The sequence below is a fragment of the Bos grunniens genome, chromosome 1, assembly GCF_055505025.1.
Source record: "Bos grunniens cultivar Pamir isolate PY7600 chromosome 1, Bosgru_T2T1.0, whole genome shotgun sequence".
NCBI lineage: Eukaryota > Metazoa > Chordata > Mammalia > Artiodactyla > Bovidae > Bos > Bos grunniens.
Genome location: NC_141165.1, coordinates 5298586 through 5322536, shown reverse-complemented (window position 1 = coordinate 5322536; position 23951 = coordinate 5298586). Strand labels below are relative to the sequence as shown.

The window sequence follows — 23951 nt, the reverse complement described above, 5'->3', positions numbered from 1 at the left end:
CATTTACGGGGGTTTCTTTATGATCTTTGGGTACAGATTTGAAGAATTTCCTGGGTTTATCATTTTTATGTTATTTGTGCTATCAGTTTTGAGATACCTTTTCTATTTCAAAATATTTCACTATTAATCCATTCAGGCTTTTTTCTCTAGAACTCTTTCATGCAGATTTGCCTCATCTTTGACTAAAGCTACTCCCAATCTTACATCATTTGTGACTTTCTTTACTTAGTGATATTTTCATATTAATACTTGAGTGAAAGTGTCGTCCTTTTGTTTGACTGCCTCAAACCTCTTGTGTATTTTACGACCTTCACTTTAGTCTCAGTTATCCTTGTTTGAGTAATTTTTTTGTCTCCTTGGGGTAATATTCCATAGTCCGTTTTGATGGTACATCTCCATTTTAAGCTGCTGTCTTTAAATTCAGACAGATCTTCCCAAGGGATCCCTGAGGCTTTTCCTTTGCTGCCACTACGAAGTACCTGGACATGGAATGTTTCATCATAAACCTGATTACTTTCTTAGTTCTCTAGCATTTATACCCCCATTCAGGTTCCTCTGAATTGCTGGTTTTCTATCCAAACAAAATTTGCAGCCGTGCCTTCGTGCCCTTGAATGTCAGTGATACCTGGGACCTTCCTCTGAAAAGCTTAGCAGCAATTCTTGTTTATACTTTTTACTACTCTATACTCCTCATGTTAAAGGCTGATGAAGTCCTGAAATAAAGAGATGTTCTGCTCATGTGGAAATAGGTTTCATGAATCAGAAAGGAGTTTAGCGTTTGTTGGCTGATGTGTGGCAGGGGCAGGGTGAGGCACAAATGATATAGAAGAGACTAAGAACAGAAATTGTGTTGATGAGCTTCTCAGGAATGTAGCCTTAAAGAAAACAGTCTGATTTATGTCCAAAAGTCTACCCCAGGCCATGATTTGCCACATTTAAAATAGCAAAGAAATGTGTGTGTTTTTTAAAATATCTTCCAAATTGTTTGGTTTGTGACATCATTAGAAAAAGAATACGGGTTTCTAAGTTGACTGCTTGAAATAAGACAGATCTTTTGGATTTACATGCTCTTTTGTTTTTCTGAGTCAATATGATCAACTCTGTAGACACACCCAGTATTTATTGAGCGTATATGGTGTTCTTTAAACTCAGTACAGACTTCTGACACAGGATAATAATGTTAACCATTTCAAGGATTTTATAGTCACATTGGGGAGACAAGACTCCTGCATTAGAAGTAGGAAATGATGTAAGATAGGATATTGTTTGTTGTAAACTAACGTAATACAGATTGTTAGCCCTGTGAACTTTAAAGGAGAGGTAGTAATTAAAATGAGAAGGGGCTTCCCTGGTGGCCTCAGTGGTAAAGAATCCACCTGCCAGTGCGGGAGACACAGGTTTGATCCCTGGTCTGGGGAGATTCTGCGTGCCACGGGCAGCTGACTCCTTCCTGCACCACAACTATTGGACTTGTGCTGTGGAGCCTGGAAACCGCAACAGCCGAGCCCACACACTGCAACGCCCATGCTCCAGAGCTCACGCTCTGCACCAAGAGGAGCCCCCACCGCGAGAGGCCCGTGCACTGCGCCTGGAGAGCAGCCCCCCTTGTCAGAGCCGGAGAAGGCCTGTGTGAAGTATCGAAGACGCAGCACGGCCGAAGATAGACGAATGATTTTTTTTAAATGATAAGAAGTTACTAGAGGATTTGCCTGTGTTCCTGCATTTAGTCTTCACAGCAGCTCAGAGAGAGCAGTGACCAACTAGGGCCCGCAGAGCTGACAAATAGTAGAGCTGAAATTTGGTACTGTTTGATTCTGACTGCAGAGTTCGTGTTCTCTGACAGTCAGTGGAGGAAGATGCTAAAGAGCATCTGAAAGCAGAGCAGTCAGAGGGGACCAGAGAGCCCGCAGGAGCAGGCGCAGCGTGAGCAGAGGCGTTCTGCTCGGGGACTGAGTGCGGGTCAGAGGGGACCAGAGAGCCCGCAGGAGCAGGCGCAGCGTGAGCAGAGGCGTTCTGCGCGGGGACTGAGTGCGGGTCAGAGGGGACCAGAGAGCCCGCAGGAGCAGGCGCAGTGTGAACAGAGGCGTTCTGTGCGGGGACTGAGTGTGGGTCGCCTACGGGGCTGAGAGCAGGGCAGGGGAGAGCCAGGCATGGGGACAGGGCACTGGAAACCAGCGAGGCCACAGCACAGGAGGCCCTGAGAGGACAGGGGACACCCATGCTCTAGGGCAGCCTGGCCCAGAGGCACTTCCTGCCAGGATGAAACGTTCTGTGCCCGTGCTGTGCACGAATCTAGCTCCTAGGACACTTGGTCCTTGAGCTCTTGAAATGTGACTACTGCGACTAAGGAGCTGATTTGTAAACTTAATTATATATGACCACATGTGAGTAGTGATTACGTATGGATAGCATAGCTCTAGAGATAGGTAGCCGTTTACAGCTTCTGATCGGATATGGGGCTCAGGCAAGTGCTGATTAAAGAATAGTAATTTCGGATGTTATTTGTAGGGAAAAGAAATGATAAGTATTCAAACTGCATCCTCACTTGGAGAATGATATAACTAATAAAAATGTGGTAAAACTGTTTTGTAACTTTGTTATCTCCTGGCTTTTTTAATAGGGGCTGCGATTTATCCAACTGAAAAATCCTTGGAGTCATTTACGTTGGAAGGGAAGATATAGTGAAAATGATGTAAAAAACTGGACCCCAGAGTTGCAAAAGTATTTAAACTTTGATCCTCGAACAGCTCAGAAAATAGACAATGGTAAATAACTTTTTAATTTAATAATATGTGCTTAACATGCTTTAACAGTGTAAAATGTACTCAACTGACAAGTCATTAAGGTTTTTTTAGACTAACAAAGACATCTAATTTTTAGGAATATTTTGGATTTCGTGGGATGATCTCTGCCAGTATTATGATGTAATTTACTTGAGTTGGAATCCAGGTCTTTTTAAAGAATCAACATGCATTCACAGGTAACTTTTTTGCACATTTCAAAATATGCTTCATAGTAGTGTCCCTTTTTTCATTTAAAATGAAATTATTTGGAAAGACTAGTATTCTTTCTTTTTATCATGCCCATAGAGGGCTTCCCTAGTAGCTGAGCTAGCAAAGAATCTGCCTGCCATGCAGGAGACCCCGGTTCATTTCCTGAGTTGGGAAGATCCACTGGAGAAAGGATTGGCTACCCACTCCGGTGTTCTTGGACTTCCCTGGTGGCTCAGCTGGTAAAGAATCTGCCCGCAATGTGGGAGACCTGGGTTCGATCTCTGGGTCAGGAAGATCCCCTGGAGGAGGGCATGGCAGCCCACTCCAGTATTCTTGCCTGGAGAATCCCCATGGACAGAGGAGCCTGGTGGTCTACAGTCCATGGGGTCACAGAGAATGACTGAGCGACTGAGCACACAGCATGCAGAGAACTATCATGTAATAGTCACTCTCTTTGTGTGCTTCTTGATTATGCCAAAAGAAAACAAGAAAACCTTAAAACCTAATTGTATTTGAAGCAAAACTTTTAAAAATAGCATTTCAGCTTAGCTCTGTGAGAAGTGTAATTCCGACCTCCTTACTGATGTTGTGATGTTGTCTCCTAGTACTTGGGACGCCAAGCAAGGACCTGTGAAGGACGCCTACAGCCTGGCCAACAACCCCCAGTACAAGCTGGAGGTGCAGTGTCCACAGGGGGGCGCCGCGGTCTGGGTTTTGCTTAGTAGGCACATAACAGACAAGGTACTGGTACCCTCCTCACATCCCATACAGACTTTCTTTCAAATATAAGTAGACCAACGTGAGCAAGACACGCAACTTCATCACCAGCCTGTTTCCTGTATATAGGTGTCTTGAAAATAGTGTTTTCTTAGATAAATGTTTTCCTCAAAGGAAATTGATAATTTATAATTACACACTTCAAATCTCTTTCAGAAATCATGTATGAAGAGAGTGAGGGAGTCTGTGCTTTCTAGTGAGAGTTTTAGTGTTGATTATATATGCTTTAGATCTTAAGAATATTAACATAAAAATATGCTAAGGGGGTTTTGGAAATGTTGATGCATTAGGCCTGGTTTTGTAAAGGGTAACCATAATTTTAATGGTTTTTAGAGTCTTTTTGTAGTATATTGCTTCATATAGCATGCTCATCTACTGAAATTACAGTTTAATTGACATACTTTATAACACCAAATAGAAATGCTCTTAAGCTTAGAAATAATCTCCTTCTCCTCCCCTCCCCACCTACACACACACACACACACACACACACACACACACACACACACACACACACACACACACACACACACACACAGGAACATAGTGAGTCAATCTACCTAACCATATTGAATTATTTGTGCTTTTAGGATGATTTTGCAAATAATCGAGAATTTATCACAATGGTTGTATACAAGACTGATGGGAAAAAAGTTTATTACCCAGGTATGTTTAGTAAACAGACATTCAAACAAACATTAAAATTCTATTTGTGTGGTTAATTTGAAAAATGACAAATTTTATGTAGGTAATATACATAAATTAATGATTATGCTGATAAGATTAATAGAAACCCCTCAAACAGATGTGTGGCTATTTATGCTACTTGTGTGTGTTATTTTTTTTAATTTAGAGACCTCAGGAATTTGCAATTTCTGCACTCTAGCACATTGCCGTCAGAGCTTTATTTCTAAAATTTAAATCCTATCTTTTTCTCTGATCAGAAAATCTGTGGTTTTCTGTGGACTCATGGATAAAAAGTCCAGGCTCTTGAGTGAGATGTCTGAGGCTTCTTACACTCTGGCCTTCTCCTTAAGGCACCCTCGGCGCAGGTCTGGCTGCTCCTGAACACATCACGCCTGTGTTGCCCTCCTCTGTCTCAGTTCTTCCGCCAAGAGTGTCTTCTCCCTGGCCTCTGTCCGCATATTCCTTTTCCTCTCTTCTTTGTAATGAATGTGGTTAAGATCCAGTTTATGCCATTTCCTCTGTGATGACCTTCCTGCCAGACACAGTGAATCTTGCCCTAAGGCACTGACTTACTGTGTTGAGACCATTTTGCTTTCACATCAAAAGAAAATTTTTTATCATTTACTGCGTGGTAGGGACTATTGGTTTATATTCTAGTCTGGGAGACAAAAAGAGAAAAAAAACTTAATAATGACACCTATGTAGAAAGAAATAACATAGGGTGTTCGTGACTGCTTGGTCACTTTGGTTGGGTGGCCGTGGAAGGCCTTGTTGAAAAGGAGGAAGAGAAAGTCTGAATGACGAACAGGAGTCAGTCATGCAAACACAGAGGTAACAGCATTGCAGGCAGAGGGAACAGCCAGTGCAAGGACCCTAACATGGGCCAAACATGATGTTTCCTGGGAAGAGAAGGAAGACCAGGAGGCCTGGGCAGTGTGGTGTCAGCAGTGGTCAGATGGATGCAGGCTTAGATCACGTAAGGTTCCATCAGCCCAGCCCAGGAAAGGGTCGGAATTTTGCTCCAAGCATGATGGAAATCTTTGGAGGGTTTCAGGAAAATGACATTATCTGATGTGTGTCTGTGTGTTGTTTTTAAGAAAATTCTTTGTAGAATATATTGGAGGGGACAAAAATTGGAAGCAGAGAACCCAATTAGGTGCTTTTATTTCTGTGAGGAGCGGCGGTGGTTTGAACTTGTGATGGTAAAGTGGAGATGAGGAGGGGATAGGTTTGGGTTTGGTTAGGATTGTCAGGACTTGCTGAGTTAGTCGGGGATGGCAGGAGTCCAGGACAACACCTGTATTTTTGGCTTGAGAAGCAGAAAGGTGTAACGTTGACTGCGATGCGGGAGCCGGGCAGGGGGCAGATCTGCTGTGGAGTGAAGCAGAAGTTAACTTTGGGTCTTGTTAAATTTGAGATCCCTGTTAGCTCTCCCATTGCTGTAACCTGTTGAGATTAGATTAGAGACAAGTGGACTTAGCGCCCCGGCAGCATCTTTGACCTTGACAGGGACAGAGTGGACACAGGTGGGCTGGGATCCCAGGGGAAAGGATCGGGTGTGCCTGAGGTGAGGCTCTCTGAAGAAGGCTGTGAGGAGGACCAGGCACGGATGGCTAAGCTGGGGTCAGAAGTGGTTTTGTCGAGTTTCGTTTTGCTTGATCTTAGGAAAAGGTGGCCTTCTTCCCCCGCTGCACCGAGGCTTTCCTGAGGTTCTCTGGGATGGGCACGGCACACAGTCGGTCCAGTGATAAACATCAAGTTAAACAAGCCAGATTTTCCATGTTGATCATTATACATCCAGACACAAAGGTTGTGAGTTATGATCCTAACATTAACGTGTTACACGGCTTTTGAATTTCAAAGAACTTGTTACTCTTTGTGCTTGAATTTTTTAAAAAACAATTTCCTTCCTCTCTTACACAGAGCGACTTTGCCACTCCAGGGCGCTTTCTGGTTTAGTTTTATTTTGATCACGACACTCGGAAGTAAACTGGACTGTTCCCCATCCAACAGAAGAGTAAACTGAGACATAGATCAGACTGCTGCAGGTCACAGGCGCGCCAGTCCTCCCCCACGCTAGGTCACACCACCTCTAAGCACAGGAGACTTACTACATTTGAGGTGCTAAAATCTCTTCCACAGGTTACATTATCAGTATTCGGTGTTTCTAAATAATATCAGCAATATAGCATTGATCTTAAATGACTTAATCGATATGCATGAAATGACTTTATTGTATCAGCCTTGATTCATGAGCCTGTCACAGAATATCTCAGGCAGCAAAATACTGGAAATAAACCAGATCTGCACATCGTCTGAACACTAGATGGGGAAGCACACACACAGGGTGTCCACGTCACGTGATGGCGTGTGCTGTTGCACATGCAGATTTGAAAGGAGTAAACCTGTGTAGACCAACATGAATCTCAGAAACCTGAGTGAGAAATGAGGTGCAGAGCAAGACACAGGCTGCTGCTTTTTTTAGATGCATGGTCACGTGTGTGTGTGTGTGTGTGTCTGTGTGTGTAAAAGTCGGCAGAGATGCCCATCAAATCCATCAGAGTGGAATGGAATAAGACTTAATGGTGGTGATTAAAGGAACTTTGTTTTACAAAGAAGCTAGTATGACCAAAAAAAGATAATTGAATCCTGAGTGCTAGAGAATATAGATAACGTGTTTATATATTTCTTTGTATCTTTTTAAAAAATTTCCTCAAAAGGAAAAAAGAAGTTAATGTTGATTTTAAAATCCTCTGCCAGGAGAGAAAAATAAGTCACAGGGCAAATAGGGATTATCATATACCTCGTTGAATGTATTCCAAAAAGATTGCTTTCTGTGTATTAGAAATTATTTAATTTTCAAGTTTTAAGTAGATTAAAGTTTTAAATTGAAATTGTAATTCTTTAATACCATTGTATTTTAAAGACAGAATTAAGGGAATGTCCATCCATTTAATTATTTTTCCTACCATCAACCATAAAACTTAAAAAGTACAGAGAATAAAGTCCCATCTTCTGTAAACCTACTTGTTTATTTGCAGCTGACCCACCTCCATACATTGATGGGATTCGAATTAACAGCCCTCACTATTTGACTAAGATAAAGCTAACCACTCCGGGGACCCACACCTTTACGCTAGTGGTTTCCCAGTATGAAAAACAGAACACAATTCATTACACAGTCCGGGTAAGTAAACCAACACGACAGAATGACGATAGAAAGTGCATAACGTCTCTGCTTGTGAGGTTATCTACAAAAAGGTTTATTTATAAAGCGATGTTCGGCAAAGCTAGTACAATATTGTGGAGTTTAAAAATTAAAAAAAAAAAAGATTGATCTCTATATACTGCTGAGTGTGTATTTATCTGTATAACAGTTGTGTTAAATTATGATGATGATTCATGCAGAAAATAATGTTTTTGAACAGTAACGAAATGTTTTTATTTTGAATAACATTTTGAATGAATATTTTAGGCTTTAGAGTAGTGGTTTAGTCCCGAGGCAAATGTGGTGTATTGGACCAGTAAACTCACAGAGCAGTAAAAACTCCTTTAGTCTTCATAATACTTTTATTGACTTAAGAAAACCTGGAACTTACTGAAAGGAAACTGACTGCCTATAAACATATTGCTCTCATGTAACTGGGAAGGTCATTGTAATTGTGTTCTTCATAGATTTGTTTGCCTTAACTTAGTAAAGAAGCTCAGAGGAATAGATTTTTAGTGATGAAAGGGACACTGGGGAGCTGCTTTCTTAAGATGCAGAAGCCAAGGCCTCGGGGGTCGTGGTGTGTCCCAGGCCGCAGTTGGTGGCAGCGGAGCCAGGATAAGCACCCTGGCCGCCCACCTGCAGCCCTTTAGTCCTGCCTTGGTACAGGAGGCCCACAGAATCGGGGCTGTCAACTACCCCAGCTGATTTCTTAGTCTTCCGGAACATTCTAAAGTGTGTTTTTGTAAGTATACATTGTATCACTATGATATTTTTTTTTTTTTCACTCTAGGTATACTCAGCATGCAGCTTTACTTTTTCAAAGATTCCTTCTCCATACACTGTATCAAAACAGGTAAAAGAGATTTTTTTCTTTGGGTCACAGTCTCAAAGTCCCTTTTAGAAGTCCCTTTTTTTTTCTTTCACATTTAAGTTTCTTACAAAGTAAAAACATTCGAGGATTAAGTATAGTCTCCAGTCCAGGTTGGAACACACAAACCTCAGTGGGCACTGAGTGATTCTGGGGAAAAAGTTGAATTCAGAGAAAGAAGATGCATGCAGACCTTGGTCAGCAGGGAAGGCGGTGTGCATGAACCTTTTACACAGAATTTGAGATTGATTCTACAGGGTGGGCTGGACGTGGGCAAGAGGATTTGAGGGAGAATTCTTGGCAAGGAGGACTCAAAGACGGTGGGTAGAGACAGGGCTGAGGCTGCAAAGTGGCCGGGCTGACTTGGAGAATTACACTGAAGAGATAGATGATGCAGCCACAGTGGAGAGCTGCCTTTTTTTCTTTTCAAAGGCGCAGAGGAATTTTATTGTCTTTAAAGCAGAATTCTAGAATGTGAAGTTTTGGTAATACAAAGGCTTTGTTTTATTAGATTAATGGAAAGTGGAGTGGTCAGAGTGCCGGAGGATGTGGAAATTTCCAAGAGACTCACAAAAATAACCCCATTTACCAATTCCATATAGAAAAGACTGGGCCGCTACTGATCGAGCTAAGAGGACCAAGGTTTGTGATAAGTTAACTTTCTTAAATTAATGATACCGTGTTAAAAATGAGCTTAGTGGAACAGAATAGGGTTTTGAAACATATTCATACGGACACTTCGTCTGTGATTAAAGACAGTATTGCATAAAAGTGAGGAAGAGGTGCTGGAATAATTAATATCTATGTACAAGAAAGGTGAGCAGGCCTCTGACTCACATCCAATCTGAAATTCAGTTCCAGATAGCTTACTGATAGCAGGAGATAATAGCCTCAGGGTAAGGAAAGACGTCTCAAGACAACAAGCACATGAAAAGATTTGTAAATATCCTATGTTATTAGGAAAAAAGTCTGTAGGTTTTAAAAAATAACAAAAATTAAAACTTTTTAACAGGCATGTCATAAAAGAAACAATCCAAACAGCCAATAGACTGTAAGAGCAAAATTTAGAACAGCCAGTGTTCCTCAGTGGCTTTTAAAAGACTATAAAATAGTCATGCAGTAGAGTCCTACATAACAGTGAAGATAAAGAACAGCTCCCCACAACACGCTGGGTGGGTCTCAGGACCGAGGCTGAGCTGAGTGACAGAAGCCACACAGCACAGTATATACTGTGCTTCTACTTGCGTGAAGGCAAGAACAGGTGAAGCTGAACTGTCATTGAAGGGTGCACACTTAGGTAGTCACACTGTAGGTAGGGCAGGAGAGGGACCAGTAGACAGAAGCTGTGATCAAAGGGCCACACAGGGGCTCTCCTCACGGCACTGAGGGTTTTGTCGATTGCCGGGGGGAGTAACTGGGCTTCTGTTCACTTTTGTGAAGCACATATGTTTCATGTGCACTGTCTTACATTTCTTGTGTATTGTGTTATATTTCACAGTTTTAAAAGGTTTAAAAAAGAGAATACAAATAAAAATAGTACCAGCTTCTAAATAAAACTAGGCTTAATTTTGCCTGCCTGTAATTACAAACTGTTTTGAAAGAAACTAATAATCCTATAGATCAGATCAGATCAGTCGCTCAGTCGTGTCCGACTTTTTGCGACCCCATGAATCGCAGCACACCAGGCCTCCCTGTCCATCACCAACTCCCGGAGTTCACTGAGACTCAGGTCCATCGAGTCAGTGATGCCATCCAGCCATCTCATCCTCTGTCGTCCCCTTCTCCTCTTGCCCCCAATCCCTCCCAGCATCACAGTCTTTTCCAGTGAGTCAACTCTTCACATGAGGTGGCCAAAGTACTGGAGTTTCATCTTCAGCATCATTCCCTCCAAAGAAATCCCAGGGCTGATCTCCTTCAGAATGGACTGGTTGGATCTCCTTGCAGTCCAAGGGACTCTCAAGAGTCTTCTCCAACACCACAGTTCAAAAGCATCAATTCTTCGGTGCTCAGCCTTCTTCACAGTCCAACTCTCACATCCATACATGACCGCAGGAAAAACCATAGCCTTGACTAGACAGACTTCTGTTGGCAAAGTAATGTCTCTGCTTTTGAATACGCTGTCTAGGTTGGTCATAACTTCCCTTCCAAGGAGTAAGCGTCTTTTAATTTCATGGCTGCAGTCACCATCTGCAGTGATTTTGGAGCCCAGAAAAATAAAGTCTGATACTGTTTCCACTGTTTCCCCATCTATTTGCCATGAAGTGATGGGACCAGATGCCATGATCTTCGTTTTTTGAATGTTGGCTTTAAGCCAACTTTTTCACTCTCTACTTTCACTTTCATCAAGAGGCTCTTTAGTTCCTCTTCACTTTCTGCCATAAGGGTAGGACTAAGCTATTTTTCTGCAGTCGTTTTCAAAAATGTCACCAGTTTGATAGGCAAAACAAGGTACATAATTGCCCTTTTGTATTTCATTTCGAAGCTTGAATATGGAAAAATGTTTATTGACTGTGTATTTTTTCTTCATATATTTAATTCATATCTTTTGCCCATTTTTCTGTTGCACTTGTCATGTTTTTTTTAATTGTAAGCATGAATAAGGGTATGTATGTAGAATATTAACTCCTTCACATATTTGCAGGCATTTTTCCCAGATTTTTTTTCTCACATAACAAAAAAATTTTTTTCATTATAATCAAATCTGTTTCTTTTGGTTTATTTTGCTGTGGCCAGGAAGTCTTGCCCTAATATCAAAGTTTCACTGTATTTTCTTCTAGTTGTTTTCTTTTTTTAAATACATATGGATTGTGTTTTATATTTGGTGTGAAATACAGTGTAACAATTTTTATTCTAAGTTTTTGTCATCACCACCTGCGTAAATAATCCTTTCCCTACTGATTTGGAACGTCACGTCTACCATAGGCTAATTCTTCTGTAAATTTAGATTTTATTTCAGGGTTCTCTCCTTTTCCTTTTTTTTTGTTTTTTTGCCTAATACACTATTTTAACATTATTCTCTGAGAGCCTGTGATAAAAATACAGTCTCTTCTAAAGTAAATTTCGTAAAATGTCCATCTTTATGGCTTCAACTTAAAAAGATAAATGATGTTTTCTGTAATTAAGAGTAAAAATAGTATGCGTGTGCCTCAGAGTGCTGTTTCCTCCTACTGAAGCTTTAGAAACATGTACTTAACAGTCTATCTGCACTTTAGGTCGGAGAAGGCAATTGCACCCCACTCCAGTACTCTTGCCTGGAAAATCCCATGGACGGAGGAGCCTGGAAGGCTGCAGTCCACGGGGTCACTGAGGGTCAGACACGACTGAGCGACTTCACTTTGACTTTTCACTTTCATGCGTTGGAGAAGGAAATGGCAACCCACTCCAGTGTTCTTGCCTGGAGAATCCCAGGGACGGGGGAGCCTGGTGGGCTGCCGTCTATGGGGTCACACAGAGTCGGACACGACTGAAGCGACTTAGCAGCAGCAGCAGCAGCACTTTAGGTATAGTTATTTTGGGTGTATGTGTGAGACAACTTAGTAACAGCAGTGATTTACTCTCTTTTTTTACTGCTAGGCAGTACAGTGTTGGATTTGAAGTTGTAACAGTTTCTGTGGTGGGAGACCCTGGTCCCCATGGGTTCCAGAGGAAATCTAGTGGTGACTACAGGTAACGCTGGTCTTTTGATTGCTGTCTAATTCACACTCTGCTTTCTGGGGCATCATCACTTAAAAACCTTGTTCTCATTTTCCCTGAACGTAGGTGTGGGTTTTGCTACCTGGAACTAGAAAATATACCTGCTGGGATCTACAATATCATTCCCAGTACTTTCTTGCCTAAACAAGAAGGACCCTTTTTCTTGGACTTTAATAGTATTATCCCCATCAAGACAACACAACTGCAGTGACAGAAACCTCAGCGATCGCTGGATCTTACACACACCAACATCAGCTCTTCAACTGAGGACACGGATCTCAAGGACACTAACGCAACAGTCAGAACAGAACGGAATCTCTCCAAACATTCCTGTGGAGTCTGGTGCTGAAGTCAGGGTGTGTGCTGAGAACTGTGTGTCGTCAGAATTACCCTCTGTCACTCAGAAGTACTGTTTACCTGGTTTTGTGTGTATGCGGAGTGGGGTTGCACTTAGGGGCCATGCTATATAAAAGCATGTAGATGATTGTAAAGGTTAGACGCAGTCAAGCACTGAGATGGACGCCCTTGCCTGAGACCACATGAGGGATGCAGACTCATGGAGCAGAACAGCGGGCTGGGATGCTGCTCTGGAGTAGTTACGCTGTGTGTGTCTTTTGGCAGCACATGTTGTAAGGTAAACCTGCTTGTGTTGTTAAATCTCCTGTGTGTCCTGGGCAACAAATGACCAAATGAACTGTGTTACCATGAGATTTTAGTTCTGTGTTATTTATGACTTTAAGTGTTTACTGTTGCCCAGAGGTCATGAAAGGATAAAGCATTTAAGAAACAGTTAACTTTATAGTGTGGAGATGCTCATGCTTAAGAGTGAAGGTTGCTGAGGCTGGACACCTGTCTCCCATTGACTCATTGAAGAGGACTGAGGTATAGTCATCAGTGCCGTTTGATCAGGTTGAGGAAAGCAGTAGTCTGAAACACTGAAGACGTTACAATTCAGTTTGTATAGCCTTTCTGTAAATTGCTCCATATAGTTCAGTGTTCTTATGGTAAGAGCACTCTAAAAAAACATGATTAAGAATTTAATACATGGTGATTGGGTCGCAAGATACTGTTATGTGTAAATTCCCCGTTGTTTACATAAAAATCCATTAGAGTAGAATGATGCTCAGTCAAGATTTTAAAGATCTAAAAATAGTGGAATTTTTCATCTCTATTAAAACTTTTGTATTTCTATTACCTTTAATCGAAATAAAATGTTTATACTTATGGCAACTGCATAGTTTAACCTAGAGAAATTATTAAAGAACTTCATGTGGTATGTTCCATCTATGTTCCATGACTTGCATGAAAATTCACATTTTTACCAAAAAAAAAAAGTGTGTTTTTCATTCAGGCTAGTGGCAAATTGTTGTATTACTGAGATTTCATTTTGGTAAATACTTCAGTGCTTTCACTTTTAACGTATTTTAGGTGGATTAATTTTCTGTGACTTTAAAGAAAAATCTAAAGCATAACAGGCATATTTATTATAGGCATGATTTGAGCCTTGTGTGTTAAAGATCTTATCATAGATGCAAACTGAGACCTAATCCCTGCCTTCAAAAACCCAATGAAGGAGACCTATTTAAACAATACTGTATTGTAATGCTGAATTCTGTAGAGAGCTCTGAACAGAGCCCACGATGACAAACGTTGGTTGGACCGGTATAGAAAGAGAATAGAATCAGCTGGGGAGCTTTTCAAAGCCTAGTGCCCAGGGCTGCCCGCATCACTCACCAGCCCCTGCGGCTGAGACCGGGAGACGCCCAGGCCTCCAGCCTAAGCACCTGTATTTATTTTGCGGCCACCATGTCTCCATACTGCTCGGCTTCAGTAGCAGCAGAAGTGGAATTCCAATTCACACCTGCTAATCAGGGTGTGCACTGTTAGGACCCAGGACCTTAACTGAAAATAAGAACAGGTGACCAGTGCATGCATGCTCCTGCTCATGGCAAGAGGACCGCCTTGAACAGAAGATTTGGGCAGTATCAGGATTCCTTATCTGAAGTCACAAAAAGACATTTTCTTAAGCCATTTTTATTACACTCAAGGTATTAAGACAAGTACAAAATAACCTTGTAATCAGGATACTGTATCAGTCATTAAAAAGAGAAAACAAGACAGTGTGAAGAGATTTACAAATGACACATATATATAAGCTGACAGACTTGAATGGGGTTTTTTTTTTCCTTTTAGAAATGCTGTTTTCTTAACAAAAAAAGGACAATTAAAATACAATGCTCTAAATACGGGCCATGAACAACACTTAATACTATTAGCATAACAGACACCATTGCTTCTATCAACAGCCTCTGCCACCATGTGCCCACTCCCTTTCCTAGCTGTAAGGAACAGTTTCCTCTTAAGAAATACTAGTGCAGCATAACCCTTAAATAACTGTTTATTTTTAAAAGTTACAGCCTACAGAGAAACCAACACCTTGTCGATCTAGAACAACACTGGCCACCATTCCTCATGCACGGGTCTTAGAATAAGTCCCCCTGGCTGGTGGGGTGAGGTTTGGGCGACAGGACTCCTCCCCCTGCAGCCACAGGCCCTCATCCACGACAGGCCCCTGCCCGTGTCCCCCCTATCCCCACGCGACATTCACCCTTCCCACCCCAAAAAGTGCAGCTCATGGCAGCCTTCGACAAAGAAAAGGATTTTAACGGGCGTCCCAGGAAACACACTTTTTTTTTAAATCCTCTGAAAACCAGAGATGATGAAAATGAATTCTGTTCTTGGATTTTTTTTTTTTTTAAGCCTTCACTGGATCAGAAAGCATTGTTGCGAATATTTGAGTTTCATTTGCGTGCACTTGTTTTCCTTTAGATACCACCCCCACCCCACCCCCGGGATCTAAAGGAGAGAACAAGGCCATTTTCCCAAATAAGTGGGCCCTTGAGTCTGCTGGGGGCTCAGCTCCCCGGGCCCTCGGCTGGCTCCGGTTCTTTTCTGGGAACAGGTTACTGCTTGCACAACACCGTGACAGGGACCGTTCCAACAAAGGCCGTGGACGCGGTCACAGCCCACCCGCAACAACTGACTCTGCACAGGAAAACACAGCAGCCCAGGAGCACTCACCCCACAGACAGACCTCCAGCCCTGAGCCCACTGAAGCGTCACTCGTGCGATTTAGAGGAAAGGGCTGGGATTTGGCATATATTTTGTGATTATTGGCACAATGTCCTCCGTCCCGTTCATGTATAAACACTGGCCCGCGCCGGGGCCAGGGCGCGTCAGCCGATCTGCACCACGTGTGTGTCTGTGAGGCCCGCACGCCCGGGGCCCCGCAGGGACAGCCGCCGCACCCCGTCCTCCAGGGCCTGGCCTGCGGGCTTCGGGGGGCTCCTGCCGCCGTCGCCACTGCTACTGCCCAGCCTCCGGTGGCTGCCCGCCTTGTCAACCGTCTTATTCTCTGCTCCCTCTGCTCTGTCCCCTGTGGAAACAGAAAGACCCGGCAGTGAGTCCTGGCAGTCCCAGGGGTCACCCGGGCCCCCCACAGCCAGCCAGCCAGCTGCACCTCCAGATGCCCAGGGGCACAGAAGCGCCTCTGCCACAGCAGCGCCTCCTGCTTTCCCTCCCTGAGAAGCTGTAGACGCCCCTGACCCTCGGAGATGAGACCCGTCCTATGCTAACAGCCGGGAAACAGAAGCCTCTCCAGCGGGGGTGCCTGTCCAGAGGACTGTTGTGATGAGAGAGACCAAATCACGTTGGGAGCCACACCGCAATGCGTTCAGAGAGGCCCTGATTGCAGCATCCAGCCTGGGGTCCCCGCCTCCCCCCAGCCCAGGGGCAGGGGGCTGCACTCACCTCGTTCCACCTCGCACTCGGGGGACGAGGCCCCGCTGCACTCGCTGCGGGGGCCCAACCCCGGGAACAGCACCCCGAACTCCGACAGGGACACAGGGCTGGGCAGGTCCAGGCTGGCGGGCCGCACGGCCGCGGGGAACTGCTCGGGCATCTCCGATGGGCTTGTGGGCCCTGAGCTGAAGCTGGACAGGGACTGGGTTTCTGAGTCATCCTCAGACACAAAGGCGCTGCAGTTGTCATCTTCGAAGGCCTCGGAGGCCACTGGGAGGGGAGAGAGAGGAGCTGTCACTCGGGTCTGACCGAGGGCCACCTGGTCCCTGACACACCCTCTGGGTGTCCCCGCTGCAGAGACGGGGCCAGGAAGCTGCAGGACCCGGCCACAGGCCGTGGCCGCCTCAGCTCGTGAGACCAGACTCCAGAGCAGCCTGAAGGGAGGAGGCTGGACCTACCAACGGCCAGGGTCCTTAACATCACTCTGCAGCCCCTGTCCCAGAAGTCACTGTCACCAGACACTGCCTGAGGTGGAATGGAAGGTGAATTCAGCCTCAGGTTGGGTTTTTCTCTCCACCCCGGGCCCCAAAACGGACCCCCACGGGCACAGGAGGACAGCAGGCCTGCGTGACGCATCCTGATGGAGCCAGCCAGGCCTCGGAGCTGCCTCCTCCCACGGAAGGAGCCACGGGAGCTCTGACGGACAGTCCTGCATGGGGTCTCTGCTGGGACCTCGGTCACCTTCTGAGTAGCTTCCCATCTCCTGAGACGTGCTCAGAGTCCACTGAGATCACCGTCTGCCACAAAGGAACATAGCTCCCTTGCGGTCCTCTGTAGCCTGTGCCTCACTTGGTTTGTGGGCCATTCTAACCGAGGCCAGAGACACAGCTTCCAAGTCACCTCAGCTCTGAACAACATCCCAGTCCCGTTTCCTCCTCCCCTGGCCTTAAAGACAGCCTGAAGTGCCCCCTGCTGCTGCTGCTGCATAGTCACTTCAGTCGTTCCAACTCTGTGGGACCCCATAGACGGCAGCCCACCAGGCTCTCCTGCCCCTGGGATTCTCCAGGCAAGAACACTGGAGTGGGCTGCCATTTCCTTCTCCAATGCATGAAAGTGAAAAGTCAAAGTGAAGTCGCTCAGTCGTGTCCGAACCTCAGTGACCCCGTGGACTGCAGCCTTCCAGGCTGCTCCGTCCATGGGATTTTCCAGGCAAGAGTACTGGAGTGGGGTGCCATTGCCTTCTCCGGAAGCGCCCCATGGAAGTACTATTAATGCTAGGCACACAGAATGGGCTCAGATCTGAGTTCACATCCCATCTTTGCTGCTTGCTGGGTACCCTTGGTTAAGTTACTGAACGTCTCTGAGCTTCATGTCCCTCTCCACACAGGGTATACAAGATGATGTACACTAGAGGACTCATCCCTGCTGTTCAAATTACAGTTTCCTTTGACCTGGGCCCTCACACTTGAATGTTTGTTGCCTGAATTAAGGTGCTGGGCTGGATGAAGCACAAGCTGGAATCAAGATTGCCGGGAGAAATATCAATAACCTCAGGCAGATGACACCACCCTTATGGCAGAAAGTGAAGAACTAAAGAACCTCTTGATGAAAATGAAAGAGGAGAGTGAAAAAGTTGGCTTAAAGCTCAGCATTCAGAAAACTAAGATCATGGCATTCAGTCCCATCACTTCATGGCAAATAGATGGGGAAACAGTGGCTGACTTTCATTTTGGGGGGCTCCAAAATCACTGCAGATGGTGACCGCAGCCATGAAATTAAAAGATGCTTACTCCTTGGGAGGAAAGTTATGACCAACCTAGACAGCATATTCAAAAGCAGAGACGTTACTTGGCCAACAAAGGTCCATTTAGTCAAGGCTATGGTTTTTTCTGTAGTTATGTATGGATGTGAGAATTGGACTATAAAGAAAGCTGAGCACCGAAGAATTGACGCTTTTGAACTGTGGTGTTGGAGAAGACTCCTGAGAGTCCTTTGGACTGCAAGGAGATCGAACCAGTCCATCCTAAAGGAAATCAGTCCTGAGTGGTCATTGGAAGGACTGATGCTGAAGCTGAAACTCCAATACTTTGGCCACCTGATGCAAAGAACTGACTCATTTGAAAAGACCCTGATGCTGGGAAAGATTGAAGGTGGGAAGAGAAGGGGTCGACAGAAGATGAGATGGTTGGATGGCATCACCGACTCAATGGACATGAGTTTGAGCAAGTGTTGGTGATGGACAGGGAAGCCAGGTATGCTACAGTCCATGGGGTCCGGAAGAGTCGGACACGACTGAGCAACTGAACTGAACTGAGGAAGGATTATGGGGGAAAAGCCAACAGCCAGTATTCCTCAGAAAAAGCAAAGAAGGGCATACAGACAGGCAGGGCTGGGGCAGTAGGGTGGGTCTCCGAATTGACGTGGAAAGAACTACAGCAGCCCTTTGTATCCACTTCCCAGGGGTGGCCCTGGGAATACGTCCCCGCGCCCAGACACTACGTGTGGCATGACCCCCAGGGGCCAGCACACCTTCATTCAGTCCTGACCACCCCTCTCTGTGGCAGACAGCGAGCACCGTCACGTGCCCCACTTTACAGGGGAAGGAACGGGAAGTCAGGCCTTGGCCCACGCTGTCTTGATCATGGCGGGACGGCCAGGACTCGAATCAGAGCTGCCTCCCAAGTCCCTGTGCCCAAAGGCGCTCCTTCCCTGCAAGGCTTCTCAGAGCCTCGGATGCCCTAGTAAGTGCTTGGAATCTCGGGGGTGAAAGCACGTCACTTCCCAAACTTATCTAAGCGCAGCACGCTGACTCAGGATGCTAGCTCCGCCCCGGTGAACAGGGCATCCCGCCCGAGCAGGGGACACGGGCCCCAGACTCACCAGAAACGGTGTCAGCTTCGGGCTTGCGCCCCGACAGGCCCTCAGCGGGCACAGCTCCGCCCTCGGCGCCGACGCCGCGCCCGCGGGGCCCCATGGCGCCGGAGCGCCTCCTCTCGTGGATCTCGTCCGAGATAGTCTCCAGGTTCCGCAGCGCCGTCTTGTACTCGCCCTTGGCCAGGGCCAGCTTGGCCTGCAGCTCGTCCACCGTCTTCTTCAGCTGCTGCTCGGGAGAAGCGGGGGGTGGAGGCGTGAGCAAGGCCGCGCCCCCGCCGGCCGGCCAGGCTCCCGGGTGACCCTCAGGATGCAGCCGGGGACCTGGTCCCCCTTCCGCAAGTCTCTATGCACCAGCGCTCAGCCTCCAGTCCTGTGACAACCCCGGCTCTACGCTCAGAAACGACCTGGGGGGTGCCCCCCACCAGAGGCAGCGGTGGGGGTCCGGCCGTCTGAGCCCCGAGCCGTGGACCTCACACTGCGCTGTGTCGGAAGCCCCCAGCGGGCGTGTGGAAAGCCGGAGGGCTGGGCCGGCCCGCAGAGCCTCGGTTCTGTCGGTCTGGGGCAGCCCCGGGAATCCGCCCCGCCAGCAAGCTCCCCGGTGCCGTGCGGAGGACCACAGACCGAGGACGCTCAGGCCAGAGACGATGCAGAGGTTCTGCAGGCGGCAGAGAGCACCGCGCAAGCAGCCAAAGCCTCGGTCAAGTACGTGTCCCCCGAGCTGGCAGCCGTAGGGCCGTCCAAAGGCCACTACAGAAGGGGTCGGGGGGGTGGGGGTGGGGGGGGCTCGGGGGACAGACATCGCCTACCCACCCGCTTCAAAGCCAAAGGCCATACGTACCTCAAGCTGCAGGTAGTACTTCGCCTTGAGTTCAAAGTAAGGCCTGTGGGAGGCAGACAGAAGGAAACCCGTGAGAGCCTGGTCAGCAGTGACCCCCATACGCTCCACGGGAGTGTCCGGGGCAGCGACTGAGCCACCCTCCAGCATTTACTCGGCTCTAACGGGGCGTGAGGGGAGCGGGGAAGAGATCCAGCTCCCGGGCCTGACCCATAACAGATGCTCACCCAGAGCAGAGGCATCAGAAGGCCCGTTTCCAGACACAAGAGCCCCGCACGTGGGCACACGCAGGCTGGGGCCCTACCCCCGCCCCCCCCCCCCCCGTCCTCCCTGCGGGGTGTTAAGGTCACAGGGGGCGCCCGGCAGGGAGGGGGGCCCCACCTCCCCCCCCCCCCAGGAAGGAACCACAGAGAAGAAACTGCCCCAACGAACACCAGCTCCCCCGAGCTCACTCGGGGAAGGGGAGAGCCACCGAGCCGCACTGGGCACAGCGGGGCCTCCGCAGGGATGGGGTGGGGTGGGGTGGGGAGCGCTCGGTCAGCCTCCAGGACTCCGCGTGGGACTAGAGGGAGCGGATCGAACGCAGACCGCCCAGGCCACAGGCCAGGGAGAGCGCAGGAGAGGCCAGCACACCCCAGGCTCTGGGCCAGCCAGGGGCGGGCACACCCGCTCCTTTCAGGGGCTTGGGGGTCGGCAAGTGAGGAGGCGAACACTTTATTCTTGAGCTCCTCACCCACCGCGAAGCTTGAGGGGTCTGTCTGGGGCTGAGCAATCGAGGCCATTCCAGGTCTCTGCTTGGAGGCCCAGCAATTGTGAGGAACGCAGGGAGTCTTCCCCAAGGTCATTGTCAGATGATAATACACAGGAGTGGTGATGAGAAGAGGTGGAGAAAAGCTCCATTGAAACCAGTCTTCACAACATTGTAAATCAACTAACGATAGTTCAAATAAATACATACACACATACATACACACACATTAAAAAAATTATTCCTTTGGGCCCATCTGTGTATGCATGTAATTTGTGTGAGACGAATTGTGTTTTCAATGTGTTTTGTGGCCTGCCTTTATTACATATAAAAGTTACGAACATATTCATAAATTAATGAAGACAGAACCCATGTCATCATGATTTTAACTGCTACAAACTAGTCCGATGTGTGGAAGTGTCACAGCTTATTTAACCAAAGAGCCTACTGTTGGACAAGGTTAACTGTTCTAGTCTTTAATACTGTAAGAAACTTTGGAAATACACATCCTGTCGCTGAAAAAAAAGAAAGGAAACCAGTCTTGCGCTGTTTCATCAGCTCTGGGTCTATGAAGGATGTGTATTATCTACAAAGCTCACCCCCACTGCGGACAGGTAACCTGAGAGGAAGGGTCGTGTCCACACCGTCAGCCACAGAGCCAAGGACACACAGCCCTGAGTTCCCCAAAACGCAAGTGCAGCCCAGGGCCCAGGTAACGCTCTGCCCTTGAGATTCCTTCCTGTGTGCTCCCAGGGGGTCAGCCTGGAGGAGCCCCACCCGGGGGTGCAGAGAACACAGAAGGAGCCGGGGCAGGCGCTGCTGGGGCCACGGGAAAGGCTGAGACTGCAGCCCAGCCCAGGGGCCCGCCCGCCCGGCTCACTTGGACTTGTTGATGGCCCGCTTGAGCTTCTTCTCCAGCTGCCGCATGCGGCCCATGGCCGCGTTGTAGCGCGCCGCCGTCTCCTTGTGCACCAGCTCGCTCCTCGTCTTGGTCTGCTCCGCCTCCATGACCTGCGACCACAGCAGAGGGGGCGGGGTCAGCGCGGCCACACCCAGAACGGCCCCCTGCTGCAGGATCACGTACTCTATTTGTTTAAAAAAGATGAGGAATCTGGGATTAACATATACATGCTACTGTATGTAAAGGACATCAACCACAAGGACCTCTGTATAGCAAACGGAACTCTACCCAATATCTTGTAATAACCTATAATAGAAAAGAATCTGAATATATATATATACACAAACATACATATACATGTATACCTATACAACTGAATCACTGTGCTGTATACCGGAAACTGACACATTCTAAATCAACTGTACTTCAATTTTTTTTAATAAAGAAAAATGTAAAAATTAAATGAGGAAATTAGTGGGGAGACTAAGATTAAACAAACTTGCAAAGAGAAAAGGATCACCCTTCCTGACTCATCTATTCTGAAAAAGTCATTTCAGACAAGATTAAACAGCCCAATCGGCTGAGGCAACGAGCAGGAAAAGGACAGAACGACATGAAGCATCCTCTGAGCCAGCGGGTGTCCACTTCCTCGGAGTGGCCACCGTGGGCTCCTCCTGTCCCACCGCAGGTCAGGAGCCAATGGGCAGGCAGGCAACACGAGAGGGGCTCGGTAGCCCTCCAGAGCCAGGTGTGTGCATCAGGACAGCAGGAGAATGAGGACCTCAGCCATCTGGCCCCTTCCCAAACGTTCCAGCTTAGCTGGTGGACGCAGAATCCAGGATCCAGAAGGATTAAGCAGAAACAGATTCTGAGGCTCACACACATTTCTGTGGCCAGAAAACTCGTCAGCTAGAATGCTGGGGGGAACATTTTCAAAATGAATTCAAAAACCAACCCTCTATGGGGGCTCAAAGGCACGTTCCCAGAAGCAGGGACAGTGTCTGTTCTCTCCCCACTAACCTAGAAGCACATCAGAACAAGGCTGGTTGGGAGGGGAGAGGACACGGGAGAGAAAAAGCAGTTTGGACCATGGAAACAGCTGCCAACTTCCTTCCCACCTTCTACTTACAACTCACCCAAGTACAGAGTGAACTAGAAAGGCAGTAGCAAGGCGGGGATAGAGGGCCAGCTTTTTATTTTACCCAAAGAGCAGCCAGGAGGAGGCCAGAGGGCCCTCAGATCGCTGGTCCACCATCTCAGACCCCGCAGGACGGTTTCAGGAGGACACCACCGAGGAGGCAGCCAGCGGTCCGTCACCCGCCTCGGGAAACAGCCAGTCAGCCCAGGGTAGTTTCCTTATGCGCTTAAAATTAGGTGTTTTTTAAGAATCGGGAGAAACTCTGACATGAGCAGAAAACATCGAGCATCCTGTCTGTTGCCCCCTCTCCAGATTATCTCTGCCTTTCGTCGTCTTGGAGCTATTTCATGACCCTACAAGTTGTGGGAAACTGATAGTAATACAAATGATTCTTATCCCTAGAAATCAAGAGGAAGTGTGTGGAGATGCATTTACTTGTTGCTTGCCCTGTAAATACTGACCAATTCTGTATCTGCCTGTTAATTCACCTCGGCACTCTTGAACTTAAGCATGAGTGTTGTTGTTGTTTTTTTCTGAATTCTCCTTTCAAAGAGCTGTAACATCAGATTAGTTCCATCCTTAATTAATGCATTAAATAAAATATTTTATAAGAGAATACTTCATACGTATCAGAGTTAAAGCTTTACCTTCTTTTAAAATATATATATATATATATATATGTTTTTAACAATGGTTTTAATGCTTGAAATACTTTTAAAAACAGAATTAGAACAAAGTCAGAGAGGGAAATAGGGAACCAAGATAAGCTTGCTAACATGACCTCTCAATCAAGATCAAGGGGCTTGGGAAACCCTTCCGCTTGGCTTCTCACATCAAAGACGTCACAGAGACATCAGATGCACGCAGAACCTCACCAGCTTGGTCACTTAAGAGAAACAGCAGTAACTCTTCAGTGTAAAGCTGTAAGGATTTACTGCTGTAACCTTTATGAACACATGAGACCCAAGCACATCAGACAGGTGAAGACACGCTGTGGTGACTGGTTCTACTACAAGAGGATTCGGTGCAGGGCTCACCTTTAAGGACCTGTCTGAAAGCATAATGATTTTTGGAATAGTTTTTTGATATGGACTCTTTTTAAGTCTTTATTGAATCTGTGTGATACTGCTTCTGTTTTACGCTTTGGTTTCTGGCCGCAAGGCATGTGGGATCTTAGGTCCCCAACCAGGGATGGATCCTGCACCTGCTGCCCTGGAAGGTGAAGTCTTAAACACTAGACTGCCAGGGAAATCCCTGAAAGCATTTTAAAGAGAGACCTACAAAAGCTGTGATTTGAGGCTATGGTAAGGAGTATCCCCTGCAAGAAGCAGGGTTCCCACCAACTGCACACACAGGCCCTCGTTTTTCTTTGGTCCTTAGTCTACAAAAGAGCTTTCTAAAGTCAAACCCTTGGAAGAACCCAAG

At 46.7% G+C, this 23951-nt stretch overlaps 2 protein-coding genes across 7 annotated transcripts in view; one reads left to right on the top strand and one right to left on the bottom strand.

The window, feature by feature from the left end:
• Positions 1-13459, top strand: part of CAPN7 (calpain 7) — a 51831-nt gene extending 38372 nt beyond the window's left edge. For 2 of the 6 annotated variants that reach the window (XM_086401042.1, XM_086400818.1), the window contains 9 exons: positions 2621-2765; positions 2881-2980; positions 3599-3734; positions 4361-4436; positions 7499-7644; positions 8459-8521; positions 9048-9178; positions 12110-12202; positions 12296-13459. In XM_086401042.1, coding sequence (XP_086257168.1) covers positions 2621-2765; positions 2881-2980; positions 3599-3734; positions 4361-4436; positions 7499-7644; positions 8459-8521; positions 9048-9178; positions 12110-12202; positions 12296-12440 — 1035 coding nt within the window. In that variant the 3' untranslated portion in view covers positions 12441-13459. The remainder of the gene's footprint in view (positions 1-2620; positions 2766-2880; positions 2981-3598; positions 3735-4360; positions 4437-7498; positions 7645-8458; positions 8522-9047; positions 9179-12109; positions 12203-12295) is intronic. The other 4 variants (XR_015164023.1, XR_015163987.1, XM_086401164.1 and 1 more) reach the window with 3 other exon arrangements.
• A 788-nt stretch (positions 13460-14247) lies between these two features.
• SH3BP5 (SH3 domain binding protein 5) overlaps positions 14248-23951 on the bottom strand; it is an 83092-nt gene continuing 73388 nt past the window's right edge. The window contains exons 5-9 of the mRNA XM_086401294.1: positions 21368-21498; positions 19743-19785; positions 18911-19130; positions 16040-16300; positions 14248-15665 (exon numbers count right to left, since the gene is read on the bottom strand). Coding sequence (XP_086257420.1) covers positions 15466-15665; positions 16040-16300; positions 18911-19130; positions 19743-19785; positions 21368-21498 — 855 coding nt within the window. The 3' untranslated portion in view covers positions 14248-15465. The remainder of the gene's footprint in view (positions 15666-16039; positions 16301-18910; positions 19131-19742; positions 19786-21367; positions 21499-23951) is intronic.